General features: G+C 46.2%; 1 protein-coding gene across 4 annotated transcripts in view; it reads left to right on the forward strand.

The window, feature by feature from the left end:
• The first annotated feature begins 2108 nt into the window (after positions 1 to 2108).
• AKAP13 (A-kinase anchoring protein 13) overlaps positions 2109 to 14523 on the forward strand; it is a 446306-nt gene continuing 433891 nt past the window's right edge. For all 4 annotated transcript variants that reach the window (XM_073618416.1, XM_073618419.1, XM_073618420.1 and 1 more), the window contains exon 1: positions 2109 to 2348. In XM_073618416.1, coding sequence (XP_073474517.1) covers positions 2307 to 2348 — 42 coding nt within the window. In that variant the 5' untranslated portion in view covers positions 2109 to 2306. The remainder of the gene's footprint in view (positions 2349 to 14523) is intronic.

Consider the following 14523-nt stretch of genomic DNA (forward strand, 5'->3'; position numbering starts at 1 on the left):
CCCGAGAGCCAATGGAAACATCAGCTGGGGTGCCTACATCGCTGGATCCCAGGACGGGAAAGTGTTCTAATATTAAAAGTCAGCAGTTACAGTATTTGTACATTATGTATACATTATGTGTACAGTATTTGTACAGTATGTGTACGGTATTTGTACAGTATGTGTACGGTATTTGTACAGTATGTGTACTGTATTTGTACAGTATGTGTACATTCAGGGCCGGTTCTACCACTAGGCAAACTAGGCAGCCGCCTAGGGTGCACTGCTGCCTAGGGTGCCCGGCCACTGGTGTTCCTACTCTCTTCTCTCTGCAGCAAGTCTCAGAATCAGCAGGCAGCCTCCACTCCGTTCACACATAGTGTCAGAGGCACAGCGGCGGCGGAGGACTGTGTCTGTGTTTCGACTCCCGAATGAATGAAAGCAAGCAAACATTCATTGATGGGCACTGGTAGGCTGCATTGATGGGCGCTGGTGAGGCTGCATTTGATGGGCGCTGGTGAGGCTGCATTGATGGGCGCTGGTGAGGCTGCATTTCATGAGCGTTGGTGAGGCTGCATTTGATGAGCGCTGGTAGGCTGCATTGATGGGCGCTGGTGAGGCTGCATTGATGGGCGCTGGTAGGCTGCATTGCTGGGCGCTGGTGAGGATGCATTGATGGGCGCTGGTGAGGATGCATTTGATGAGCGTTGGTGAGGTTACATTGATGGGCGCTGATAGGCTGCATTTGATGGCCGTTGGTGAGGCTGCATTTGATGGGCGCTGGTGAGGCTGCATTGATGGACGCTGGTGAGGCTGCATTGATGGACGCTGGTGAGGCTGCATTGATGGGTACTGGTAGGCTGCATTCGATGGGCGCTCGTGAGGCTGCATTGCTGGGCGCTGGTGAGGCTACTTTTTATGGACGCTGGTGAGGATGCATTGATGGGCGCTGGTGAGGCTGCATTTGATGAGTGTTGGTGAGGTTACATTGATGGGCGCTGATAGGCTGCATTTGATGGGCGTTGGTGAGGCTGCATTTGATGGGCGCTGGTGAGGCTGCATTTGATGAGCGCTGGTGAGGCTGCATTTGACGGGCGCTGGTGAGGCTGCATTTGATGAGTGTTGATGAGGCTGCATTGATGGACGCTGGTGAGGCTGCATTGATGGGCACTGGTAGGCTGCATTTGATGGGCGCTGGTGAGGCTGCATTGCTGGGCGCTGGTAAGGCTACTTTTTATGGGCGTTGGTGAGGTTACATTGATGGGCGCTGATAGGCTGCATTTGATGGGCGTTGGTGAGGCTGCATTTGATGGGCGCTGGTGAGGCTGCATTAGATGAGTGTTGGTGAGGCTGCATTTGATGGGCGCTGGTGAGGCTGCATTGATGGGCACTGGTGAGGTTGCATTGATGGGCGCTGGTGAGGCTGCATTGATGGGCACTGGTGAAGCCGCATTGATGGGCGCTGGTAGGCTGCATTTGATGGGCGCTGGTGAGGCTGCATTTGATAGGCGCTGGTGAGGCTGCATTGATGGGCGCTGGTGAGGCTGCATTGATGGGCGCTGGTGAGGCTGCATTGATGGGCGCTGGTGAGGCTGCATTTGATGGGCGCTGGTGAGGCTGCATTGATGGGCGCTGGTGAGGCTGCATTTGATGGGCACTTTATTTCAAAAGGTGGGGTAAACATGGGCAGGGCAAAGTGGGTGGAGTCAGGGGTGGAGCCAGGAGGGTTGGCAAATTGAGGTTTCGCCTAGGGTGTCAAAAATCCTTGCACCAGCCCTGTGTACATTATTTATACAGTATTTATTTTGTACAGTATTTGTAGCTGAATTTTAATTTTTTTGTGGGAGGGGCTGACCTCTTTAAGTTGAGTCTAAGTTTTTTTTTTTAATTGAAGCACATTGATCACATCACACATAAAGATGCAGTGCTGAATTTCCCAGGACCCCCTTCCATCCATCACATCGCTGACATTGTATCCATAGAAGAAGATCGGACAATCTCAGCCCCGATCACTTCTTCTCCAACTTCTCTCCTTCCACTCTTCTTCTCCCAGCCAGAGGGGAGAAGGAGGAGGAGGAGGGAGAGTACCAGACGGACAGCTCTGGCAGCCAATCACTGCGCGGCGCTGTGCCTGGGCGGGGCGGCTCTGCTCGGGACTGCGCGTGCGCGGAGAGGCTTTCTGCTGTCCGGAGCGGAGTGTGAGGGGAGAGAAGCGGAAAGTTGATACATTTGTAGCGAGAGAAGAGCGGAGTGTCCATTGTGTGCCCGAGAGAGGGGAGAGGAGAAGAGAGGAGAGGAGAGAGCCGGGAGAGGAGCCATGACCTGGAATGTTATCTCCCCGGACACACTTGTTGCTGGATAAGCAGGAGGTGAGGAGAAGCGGCTGTGTGGGGGGAGGGGAGGAGGGTCACCCAGAGGAAGGGGACATGGGGGGGGTGTTAACCCTTCCACTACCAGAGAGAGAAGGGGGGGGCTGACCTCTGTGTGCCCAACACTGACCTCCTTATATCAGGGAATATATTCACCTCTCATCATCATCAGGACTTGTTGTTCCCCTCCAGGGATAGAAGAGTTAATTAACCCCTTTGTGACCTCAACACTTCTAGGGCTCATTTACCCCCCAGAGGTGGGCAGGTGTGTGTTTTATTTGTATTTTTTTTTTTTTTTATGCATAGGACAGAAAAACGTATTCCTGTGCCGCATTTTTGCCTGCAAACGCACATGAACGTGTGTAAACGCAACTTGGTAAAGAAAGTTAATTGAAATAAATGAAGAAATTCGTGAAAACGCACTGCGGACGCACGTAAACACAATGCAAACACGCACGCTGGGACGTACCATGATGGGGGGGGTTGTGGTGGAAGGGCTGCGATACAACTGCATGGGGGCTTGTCGTTCCTTTTCCAGAAAAACGTATTCCGATGCCGCGTATTTCGGGAAACGCCCTGTAAATGCGCGTTGACGCGTGCAAACGTGCATGAATGCAAATTGGTAACAAAAGTAAATTAAAAATAAATGAAGAAATTCCTGAAAACGCACTGCGAATGCATGTAAACGCAAAGCAAACACGCACGCTGGGACGTACCATGATAGGGGGGGGGGTGTGGTGGAAGGGCTGCGATCCGACTGCGTGGGGACTTGTCATTCCTTTTCCATAGATTTCGGGAAACGCCCTGTTGACGCGTGCAAATGTGCGTAAATGCAAATTGGTAACGAAGTTAAATTAGAAATAAATGAAGAAATTCCTGGAAACGCACTTCAGATGCGCACGCGGAGACATACAGCGACAGGGGGGATTGTGGGGGGAAGGGCTGTGATCCGACTTCATGGGGACTTGTAGTCCTCCCACCTCTCCAGGAATGAAAGTGTTAATTAACCCCTTTGTGACCTCAACGCTTAGACCCCTTTCACACTGGGGCCGCCCGAGCATTAGCGGTAAAGGGACGCTCGTTTTAGCTGTGCTTTACTGCTGTGTAAGCGGCGCTTTTCAGCCGCTAGTGGGGCGCTTTTAACCACCGCTAGCGGCCGAAGGGGTTAAAAATGCCTGTGTTGTGGCGCTTCCGAAGCGCTGCCCATTCATTGCAGTGGTGTTTTGGGAGTTCTAACTACAGCGCTCCCAAACCGCCCCAAATATGCGGCTTGCAGGACTTTTTCTAATGTCCCACAAATGCACCGCCCCAGCGTAAAAGGACTCGGCCTTTCACATTCAAGAGGCAGTTTTCAGGCGCTTTACAGGCGCTATTTCTAGCGCTAAAACACCTGAAAACTGCCTCGGTGTGAAAGGGGTCGTATACAACTCCTTTACACCAGAGGTGGGCAGGTGCATCACTTTTTTTTTTTTTTGTAATTTTTTTTTTTTTTTTGTAATTTTTTATGCCTAGGCCAGAAAAATCTATTTCAGTGCCGCATTTTTGCCTGCACATGAATGTGTGCAAATGTGTGTAAACGCAACTTAGTGAAGAAAGAAAATTAAAATAAATGAAGAGATTCCTGAAAACGCACTGCGAATGCACGTAAATGCGCTGCAAATGCGTTGAAATGCGAACGCTGAGACGTAACGTGATAGAGATTGTGGCGGAAGGGCGGCAATCCGACTGCATTTTGGACTTGTCGTTCCTTTTTCAAGAAAAATGTGTTCCAATGTCGCATTTTTCCAGAACGCCCTGCAAAAGTACGCGAACGTGTGCAAACGTGTGTAAACGCAACTTGGTAATGAAAGTGAATTGAAATAAATGAAGAAATTCCTGAAAACGCGCTGCAAACGCATTCAAATTCGCACGCAGAGACGTACAGTGACAGGAGGGATTGTGGTGGAAGGGCTGCGATCTGACTGCATGGGGGCTTGTAATTCCTCTCCAGGGATGGAAGAGTTAAAGGGGTTGTAAAGGTTCGTGTTTTTTTACCTTAATGCATCCTGTCAGTGACCCCCCCCCCCCCCGCTTTACTTACCTGACCCCTCGAACTTGACCCACAGGGACGCACTGCCTCTCTGCCCGGTGGGTTCTTGGCTGTTGATTGGATAGATTGATAGCAGCGCAGCCATTGGCTCCTGCTGTTGTCAATCAAATCCGACACGAGCGCCGGGGGGCGGGGACGAGTCCTGCATTTGGCCTCGGGAGCACGCCCGCAAGGTTATCTGCTGTGGGGAGGAGCCGCGAGAGCTGCCGAGGGACCCCAGAAGACCAGGTTCTTGGCCACTCTGTGCAAAACGAGCTGCACAGTGGAGGTAAGTGTGATATGTTTGTTTAAAAAACAAAAAAACAAAAAAAAAAAAACAACCTTTAGGCCTCTTTCACATGGACTGTCCGTTCAGGTCCGCCTGTCAGTTTTTTAGGCGGACCTGAACGGACACTCTATGGAGCGTCGGATGTCAGCGGTGACATGTCCGCTGACATCCGACCCACTCCGATCCGAAAAAGTGTAATGGAGGAAAAACCTATTTCCATCCGTTTTCGGATCAGATCGGGTGACGACGGACTCTACGGTCCGTCATCACCCGATTCCCCCATAGGGGAGAGCGGCGCTCTGACAGGTTAGCGACGGACCTGTCATCTTCCTGCTGAGCAAGCGGATGTTCACAGGGCAGATCATCACTGATCCGCCCCATATGAAAGAGCCCTTAGTGTCACTTTAACCTCTTTGTGAGTTCAGCACTTATAGGGCTCATTCAACCCAGAGGCAGTACAAACCCATAGGCCAGAAAACCGTATTCCAATGGCACGTTTTTCCGGAACGCCCTGCAAATGCGCAGAAACGCATGCAAACGTGTGTAAACGCAACTTGGTCAATAAAGTAAATTGAGATAAATGAAGAAATTCCTGAAAACGCTCTGCAAATGCATGTAAACGCACTGCAAACGTGTTCAGATGCGCACGAACAGTGGTACAGCGATGGGAGGGATTGTGGCGGAAGGGCTGCAGTCCGACTGCATGTGGACTCGTCATTCCTTTCCAAGAAAAACTTATTCCAAGGTCACATTTTCCCACACCGGAACGCGTGCAAACGTGCGTAAATGCAACTTGGTAACGAAAATAAACCAACATTAATGAAACTTTTCAACAAAAATACATGTAGATGCATTCAAATGCGCACGCAGAGACATACAGAGAAGGGCTGTGATCTGACTGCATAGGGACTTGTCATTCCCCTCCAGGTATGGAAGAGTTAATGAACCCTTTGTCACCTTTTAGGACACACTTTACACCAGAGGCAGTTGGGTGCAATTGCATAGGCAAGAAAAACTAATTCCAATGCCACATTTTTCCACACCGGAATGCGTGCAAATGTGCGTAAATGCAACTTTGTAAAGAAAATAAATGGAAAATACATTCAAGCACCAAAATCATATGTAAATGCACTGAAAATGCATTCAAATGCGAATGCAGAGACGTACAATAACAGGGGAGGGATTGTGGTGGGAGGGCTGCGACCCGACTGCATGGAGACTTGTAATTCCCCTCCAAGGATGGAAGAGTTAATTAACCCCTTTGTGACCTCAACACTCGTAGGGCTCATTCACATCAGAGGCAGTCGGGTGCGTTTATTGTTGTTATGCATAAGCCAGAAAAATATATTCCAAGGCTGCATTTTTCCAAACCGGAACACCCTGCAAACGTAAACACAACTTAGTGAATTGAAATATATTGAGAAATTATTATTCCAGAAACGCACAAAAAAAGTACTGAAAACGTACAGTGAATGCATGCGCTGAGAACGCGTTCAAATGCACACGCAGAGACGTACAATAAGAGGAGGGATTGTGCGGGAAGGGCTGCGATCTGACTGCGTGTGGACTTGTAATTTCCCTCCAGGTAATTCTGCAGTACGAACGCACAGGCGAGAAACACATTCCACTGTTGTGTTTGTCTGCACCGGAATGCACTGCGTATGTGCATGAACGCGCAAACGTAACTTGGTAAACAAATAAGTTGACGGCAATAAAAAAGTGCCAAAAAAACACATGTAAGCACACTGAAAATGTGTTCAAATGCACACGCAAACATCATATTTGGGGGGCACACCCTAAAAATGCTTTTACATTCAAGATGTTGCTGCTATAAGACCGTAAACAGAACAAAATAGATTATAGCGCACACTTACAAAAATGACATTTTAAAGTGGAAGTAAACCCATCCATAAAACCGTTTCATTTCTGGCACGTGCTGGAAATGTAACACTCCCATTGGTTGTGCTCTCAACCAAACTGTCAAACCATCCAATGGCTGGTGTCATAACTGATCACATGGGCAGCACCATGGCAGTCAAAGATTTAACATAGGCAAAGATGGCAGCTTCCTTGGCTGAAAACGATAGGAGGTTTTAATTCCACTTTAAATCCTGCAAGGTTTTTTAAAAACGCCTGAACATTTTCAAAAATACGGGGATTTGGTCACACTATATGGTCATCTAGTACTAATCCCACTTACTGCGTCAAAGTACCCCGTTATCAGTGGGTCCTACACTGGTAAAAGAATGAAAGATCCTGCGTCTCACCCATGGGAGCAAATGCACATGCAGAGACGTACAGTGAGGACCGGTGTGCAGCGCTAGCTGACTGCATGGGGACTTGTTACCCTCCAGGCATAGGCCAGAAGAACGTATTAAGATGCTGCATTTTTCCATACCAGAACACCCTGCAAATGCGCATAAAAGCAACTTGGTAAAGAAAATGAATTGAAATCATTACAGAAATGATTTCAAAGATGCACCACAAACACTCTAAACACATTGCAAATACAATGTAAACTACATTGTATCTTGTAGGTGCACTGTACCACTTAAAGACCAGTGACGTACCCGTGTGTTGCTGGAATTTTGGTGGCTATACTAGGGCGGTGTCTGCAGCATCTTCCCGGTACCATTTTGTAGAGCAGGCGGTCGGCTCTCTTGTAAATGTAATGCTAACATCCTACACCACCCCGAAGCCCCAACCCCCCCCCCCCCCCCCCCCCCCGCCACTGCCCTCCGGGAGACCTGAGAAACCAGCCTGCGCGTCTGCCGGCTGGTCGGACAGCCGAAGAAAAGCCAGGATGGGCATTCCGCTGTAGTAACTCGGTTTACCTGGACATAGCTCCCAACTGTTCCTGATTTAGAGGGACTGTCCCTCTGTCCCTCTTTCCTCCTCATTTGTCCCTCGTTTTGGTCTGGTTTATATAGTTGTATATAAAATGCACTATTTACCTTTCAAAAAGTGTTTCCCAGTGCTAAACCTTTCATCCGATTTCTAAATTGCTGCATTTGTAAATTCCAAAGGCAAGTATAAAAGAATAGTAGTGGTAAAAAAAAAAGCATCTTTGGGTTTAACCAATCTTTTTTTTTTTTTTTTTTTTTTTGTACAATTCTTCTTTTAAGAGGGCGTGGCAAGGGGTGTGTCCTAAGCCTTTTTACTTTTGCTAATAGGTGTCCCTCATTCCCATCTCAGAAAGTTGGGAGGTATGCCCGGATGTCACCAGCAAAATTTTTGAAAAATCAAAAGCATTCAAAAACGGTGTTACTAAACCCAGGACCCTGCATTCACTATATCTGGTCTCCCACAATACATGGAAATGCAATTATTTTAGTAAATATATACTGATAAATACCTTTTCTCATCAGCAGTATACAGCAGTCTTGTGACTTCTATCAGTTCCTAGTAAAGCTTGTAGGAGGAGTTTTGATTCTCCCCTGACCCTCTGTCTGGATAGTGCTGATTGGCCCTGTGCTGATCACATGCGCTCTCCCAAGTTAAAAAAAAAAAAACTCTAGCAAGACACGCCAAACTGAGCATGTGTAGCGCCTCCCCTGGCTCTGTAAATATCAGGTTATTTTTTGGAGTCGGTTAAAGAGGAGGAAGATCAGAGAAGACAGGATCAAACAGCCTTTATACAAAATGTGGAGGATTAACCCCTTAGGTTCCACAGTGAGTATAACAAGCATGCTTTGCTGCAAATACAGACTGATTTTACTGTTGTGGGTTTAGTAACACTTTAAGGACGGAGGAGGAATTTAGGGTCTTATAGACCCCAGATCTCCATAAAGAGTACCTGTCACATGCCCTACATTCCTTGTGACAGCAATAAGTGATAAAAAAAAGTAAAGCAAACGTGTAAAAATAAAAATGTAAAAGTAAATTAATAATTAAAAAAGGAAATTTAAAGTGCCCCTGTGCTCATGCGCAAAGACGAACCCGCGCGTTGGTCCCGTACACACGCAAACAACGACCCCCCCCAACACGTGAGCTATCACTGTGAATGTCAGATCATGGGCAGTAATTCTATAATTCTAGCACCGGACCTCCTCTGTAAATCTAAAGTGGTAACCTGTAAAGGCTTTTAAAGCGTCGCCTATGGATGGTAAGATTTACGTAGTTTGTCGCCATTGCACGAGCATGTGTAATTTCAAAGCGTGACATGTTTGGTATCGGTTTACATGGCGTAACATCATCTTTGATATTTTACAAACAAAATTTGGTTATGTATTGTGTGTGTTTTTTTTTTTTTTTTTTTTTTTTTTTTTGCATTAGAATTCAAAAAAGTGTATTTTTTCCAAAAAAAGAGTACAGTGTGATTAAAAAAAAAAAATCACACTGCTTTAAAAAAAATGTTTGGGGGTTCTGTCTAATTTTCTAGCAAAAAAGACTTTATTTTTACATGTAAACAAGTGTCAGAAAAAGGCCTGGAGCTGAAGTGAAGAGTTGTTTATAATTGTAAGAACTGACTCTATGGTGCACAAAAAGAGGAAATTTACAATCCATTGTGAACAATACTGAAATCCCAGACACAAACCCCTTCCTTTTTTTTTTTTTATTTTTTTTTAAATTTTTTTAAAATCATACTTGCATCGGTGGATGCAGCATCGTTCCAAAGCTGTATCTGTACCCCAGCGCCTCTAACACTGAGAACCGAGCGATCGGACACCGTCAATCGCTCGGTTGTCAGAGCTCCCTGCGCAGAGAGCTGTAGCCTGTGCTCTCTGCTCCCTCCTCACACACTGGAGCGCTGGGCTGTGGAGGGCTGAGGGCAGCCAGCTCAGTCTCTGAGCGGCTCTCTGAGCCGGGTGTCAGTCCAGGCACCTGGCGGATCCAGACTTCATTGTCGGGATGACGCGATGCCTGGACTGACCTTGGTAATGTCAGCAGAGAGCGGACTTCAGCCCACTCTCTCTGCTTAAACTGAACACACACACTAACTGGCATAAACGCCCGTTCACACTAGAACGCTGTGCGGGAAAACCCCCGTTCTGTGACGATTTCGCGCGCCGCATTCAAAACGCACTGCCCTTGTGATCTGCAGCGGGTGTCAGGGCAATGTAAGCAACACCCCAAATGCAGGCCACAAATGCAGTAGAAAAGTACCAGACGATCCAGTTTCAGTGTGTTTCCAAAAGTAGTGCATGCACTTCTTTTGATGTGGTGCGCTTTCAGCCCGTTCAAAATGGGCTAAAATTTCACTGCACAGAACTGCATGTATATCGCACAGGAACATGTAAAACATCCATGTGCAATTCACATGCAGTGTGACTGGGCCCTAAAGCAGCATTAAACCCAAAAACAAAAATGAAGTACACTGCAGCTTACCAATTCTTAGATGTGGTGGGCTGCATTCATTATTTATTTTTATTTTTATTTTTTTTTTTTTTGCTCCTTTTACACTTGTGGCAGTGGGCATCACCCCTCTAAAAAGCATTCTGTGGTGGATCGCTGTTTAGAGGGCAGTAGAGCAGCAGCTGCCAGGCATTTAGGCCTCATGTACACTGCTGCTGGTAAACGGACCTTCAGAGGCAGTTGGAGGCTTTTTTTCAGCTGCCCCTGAACTCATCCAATGCTATCTTATGTGTACATGTACACAGGCTCGTTTAATGTCGTTTTTTTAGGCAGTTGAGTTTAGAGGCCTTTTTTGGAAAGCAAAAAAATGAGTTCAGATGCTGAGTTTAGAGGCATTTCGAGCGCCAAACGCTTCTAAACGCAGTAACTCGCGTTTAGCCGTGTTTCGTTTATAGGCGTTTTTCATTTTTGGCTATTTTGGATCAAAACGCATGTGCAAAAACTCAAAATGCACAGATCAAAAATAAACTGCATAGGTGTGAACCAAGCCTTAGGGTGTGTCTCTCTGGATGGAGGAGCAATGGAGACACCCTTGGACAGCGCCATTGTATATCTGGAGGAGGGTAGTGTTAGATAGACTAGAAAATGTACCCATTCAAGTGAATAGGGCCGTACTGCAATCTTGAACCAATGCTTGGCTTGTGGCGTGCTGAAAATCCCTGTTAGCCTGGTAAAATAAAAAAAAAAAAAAAAAATTTAAGGGCATCTGTCCGGCAGGAGTATTGCCCCCCAAATGCCTGGCGGCTGCTGCTCTGCTTCCCTCCAAAAAAAGCTATCTACTGTGGATCGCTTTTCAGAGGGCCAGTGGAGACTCTGCAGGTGTGAAAAAAAACAAAAATGAATGTAGCCGTCACATCTAAGAATTGGTAATCTACAGTATATTACATTTTTTGGTTTAAAGTGTAACTAAAGGCAATTTGTTTTTCATTTTAGATTGGAGTGGAGATGATTAGAACCCCTGTCAGTTTTTATTGCTGTCTGTTTGCCGGTATCACTGAATGTGGAAGGAAATCCCAAATTTGGGGTTGTCCTCAAGGGGGGGAAAAAAAGATGTGCACAGCACAAAAAAAAATTTGTTTCATAGTCATTTGTTAACAGCTTAACGCACATATACTGCGGCAGAAGGGCACATACAGGCAGATTAACGTACCCGTACGTCGCCCTTTAAGAAACGGTGTGCGGGCGCGCGCCCACCATGAGTGTAATCGTGGGTCCCGCGGACTCGATGTCAGCGGGGATACCCGCAATTGTCTCACGGAGAGGAAGAACGGGAAAATGCTGTAAACAAGCATTTCCCCATTCTGCCTAATGACACCGATCACCACTCCCTGTGATCGGAGCGGTGATCAGTGTCATGTCACACTTAGCCCCTCCCCCCCACAGTTAGAATCACTCCCTAGGACACACTTAACCCCTACAACGCCACCTAGTGGTTTAACCCCTTCACTGCCAGCCACATTTACAGAGTAATCAATGCCTTTTTACTTGCTCTGATCGCTGTATGAATGTGAATGGTCCCAAAATAGCGCCAAAAGTTTCCGATCTGTCTGCCATAATGTCGCAGTCACGATAAAAATCATTGATGTTATTTCAGACAATTGGCTATTCTGGGAGATTACTTCTGCCCTCTGAGTCATCCCTGCTAGTCCAACTCACAAAGAGAAATGGAATGAGCTGATTGGACGATCTCAATTGGAGTTGCATGCATCCGAAAGAACGAATGGAACAAAATGAAAGTGTTTATAAATGATCACCTTGTAAAATAACCCATTCAGTTTAAAATAGAAGTAAAGGGCAAAACATTTCATCAGCGCACACCAGTGAAGGAACAAATTACCTGTTTGCTAAATTTTATAACAAACTGTGAAACTTTTTTTTTTATTTTTCGTTTTCACAATTTGTGGTCTTTTTTTTTGTTTTTTAGCAAAAAAAGTAAAAAAAAAAAAAAAAAACAGCTGTTATTACCACCAAAAGAAAGAGTGAAAAAAAATACAAAAATTTTGTTTGGGTACAGAGTTGCATGACCGCACAATTGTCATTCAAAGTGTGACAGCGCTGAAAATTGTCCTGGGCAGGAAGGGGGTATAAGTGCCTTGTAGGCGAGTGGTTAACTGGTAATGGCGCGGTCATACAACACTGTACCCAAACGAAATTTATATCGTTTTTTTTTTCCCCCACAAATAGAGCTTTCTTTTAGTGGTATTTATTACGTGATCCAGCGTAGGGAGGCCACTCTGCTGCCATATGTATATGTAAGTTATACAAAATGTCATCTGAATTAAACAAATGAATACAAATTAATTTTAGTTATTTTTTTTCGGATTCGTTGAAATTCATTAACCGCTTGGCATCCGCGCTATAGCCGAATGACGGCTACAGCGCGGACCTACATTCCCGGGAGGACGTCATATGACGTCCTCCCCTGTGCACGCTCCCTGCGCGCGCCCAGCAGGGCGCGCGCCGGGCGCGTTGTGATCACCGAGTCACTGAGACTCGGCTGATCACCGATCTGTGTAAGGGGCCGGTCCTGGCCCCTTACCATGTGATCAGCTGTCAGCCAATGACAGCTGATCACATGATGTAAACAAAAGATCGGTAATCGGTTTTTTTTTTTACTCACGCTGACAGCGCGAGTAGAAAAAAAAGCCGATCACCGGATCGGATGTGAGGGACATCGGTCCCTTAGTGGAAGAGGCACATCTGCCTCATCAGTGCCCAATAAAAGTGCCACCTAATAGTGCCCACAGTGCCACCTAACAGTGCCCACAGTGCCACCTAACAGTGCCCACAGTGCCACCTAACAGTGCCCACAGTGCCACCTAACAGTGCCCACAGTGCCACCTAACAGTGCCCACAGTGCCACCTAACAGTGCCCACAAGTACCACCTATCAGTGCCCACAAGTACCACCTATCAATGCCCACCTGTAGTGCCAATCAGTGCCACCTGCCAGTGCTGCCCATCACTGCCACCCATCAGTGCCCATCACTGCCACCCATCAGTGCCCATCACTGCCGCCCATCAGTGCCCATCACTGCCGCCTCATCAGCGTACATCAATGAAGGAGAAAAATTACCCGTTTAAAATTTTTTAAAACAAAATATAAAAAAATAAACTTTTTTTTAAAAAAAAATTCAGTTTTTTACATTTTTTTAATAAAAAGTAAAAACCGCAGAGGTGATCAAATACCACCAAAAGAAAGCTCTATTTGTGGTGAAAAAATGATAAAAATTTCATTTGGGTACAGTGTAGTATGACCGCGCAATTGTCATTCAAAGTGCGTCAGCGCCGAAAGCTGAAAATTGGTCTGGATAGGAGGGGGGTTTAAGTGCCCGGTAAGCAAGTGGTTAATCAGATATCTCCGACTAGCGAAAATTTCGTTCGGATTGGTAATAAAATGAATCGCACGTGTCTAATTGTAAACTTTTTTAAAAGCCGACGTTTTTGCTAAGGTGACTGAAGGCAGCTGATGACTCTCCTGCTCGTCCGTTCGCACCATTCTCCTCCTGGTAATCTGACTAGAACTGTAGGAATTCTGCACATGCAGGATACCTGGCACTGTACCAACTCTGTCCAAAAAAACCCACAAAGCTTAGTGGTCATGTGTTCATTGGCCGGGTCTAGGCTGAGGGAATGAGGAAAAAATGGGAGGAAATAGCATTGAGTCTGTGTAGCCCTGATCCATGCAATTGCAGCTGTCAGTGCGGTAATCCTGGCTCCTATCGATGTTCTGCTAATAAGGATGACACGGAGCAGGGGGAGATTTTTCTACCAGCCTCTAGAAGTGGGTGGGTGGGGTGGGGGAGTTCAGGCTGTGCATGCAAAACTTTCCGTTGGTTATCATTTATTTATCATAAAATCTGCAGCTTCAAGCCTGTTACAGTTCCAATCCCCGAAATCTGATATAAACATACTGACCCGGCCATGAAATGAGAAGCGCCATTTTTTTTTTTTTCTTTGTGTTCTGTGGCCGCCGATAAAGTTATCGTTATCTTGCTGACCTGTTCTATTTTTGCAGTTTCCTGATTAATAGGTAAACCTCGGTCTGTGAAGGCGTTAAAGCTTATCCCGCATTGTCTGCTGCTTTGGCTGATAGCCAGGCTTCTAGCTTACAGAGCATTGGCTTAAAGCGGAACTTCACTGTCCCAATCAATATTGATTATTTTTAAAGTGTTTTGTAAACCTTCTTCAGTTTTTTTTTTTTTTTAACTGCTTCAGCCCTGGAAGATTTTACCCCCTACCTGACCAAAGCACTTTTTGCGATTGGGCACTGCGTCGCTGCAACTGACAATTGCGCGGTCGTGTGACGTTGCACCCAAACAAAATTGGCATCCTTTCTTTTTTTTTTTTCCACAAAAAGAACTTTCTTTTGGTGGTATTTGATCACCTCTGCAGGTTTTATTTTTTGCGCTATAAACAAAAAAAAGCGTCAGTTTTGAAAAAACGCAATTTTTACTTTTTTGC

This window comes from Aquarana catesbeiana, linkage group LG03 (genome assembly GCF_042186555.1).
Source record: "Aquarana catesbeiana isolate 2022-GZ linkage group LG03, ASM4218655v1, whole genome shotgun sequence".
NCBI lineage: Eukaryota > Metazoa > Chordata > Amphibia > Anura > Ranidae > Aquarana > Aquarana catesbeiana.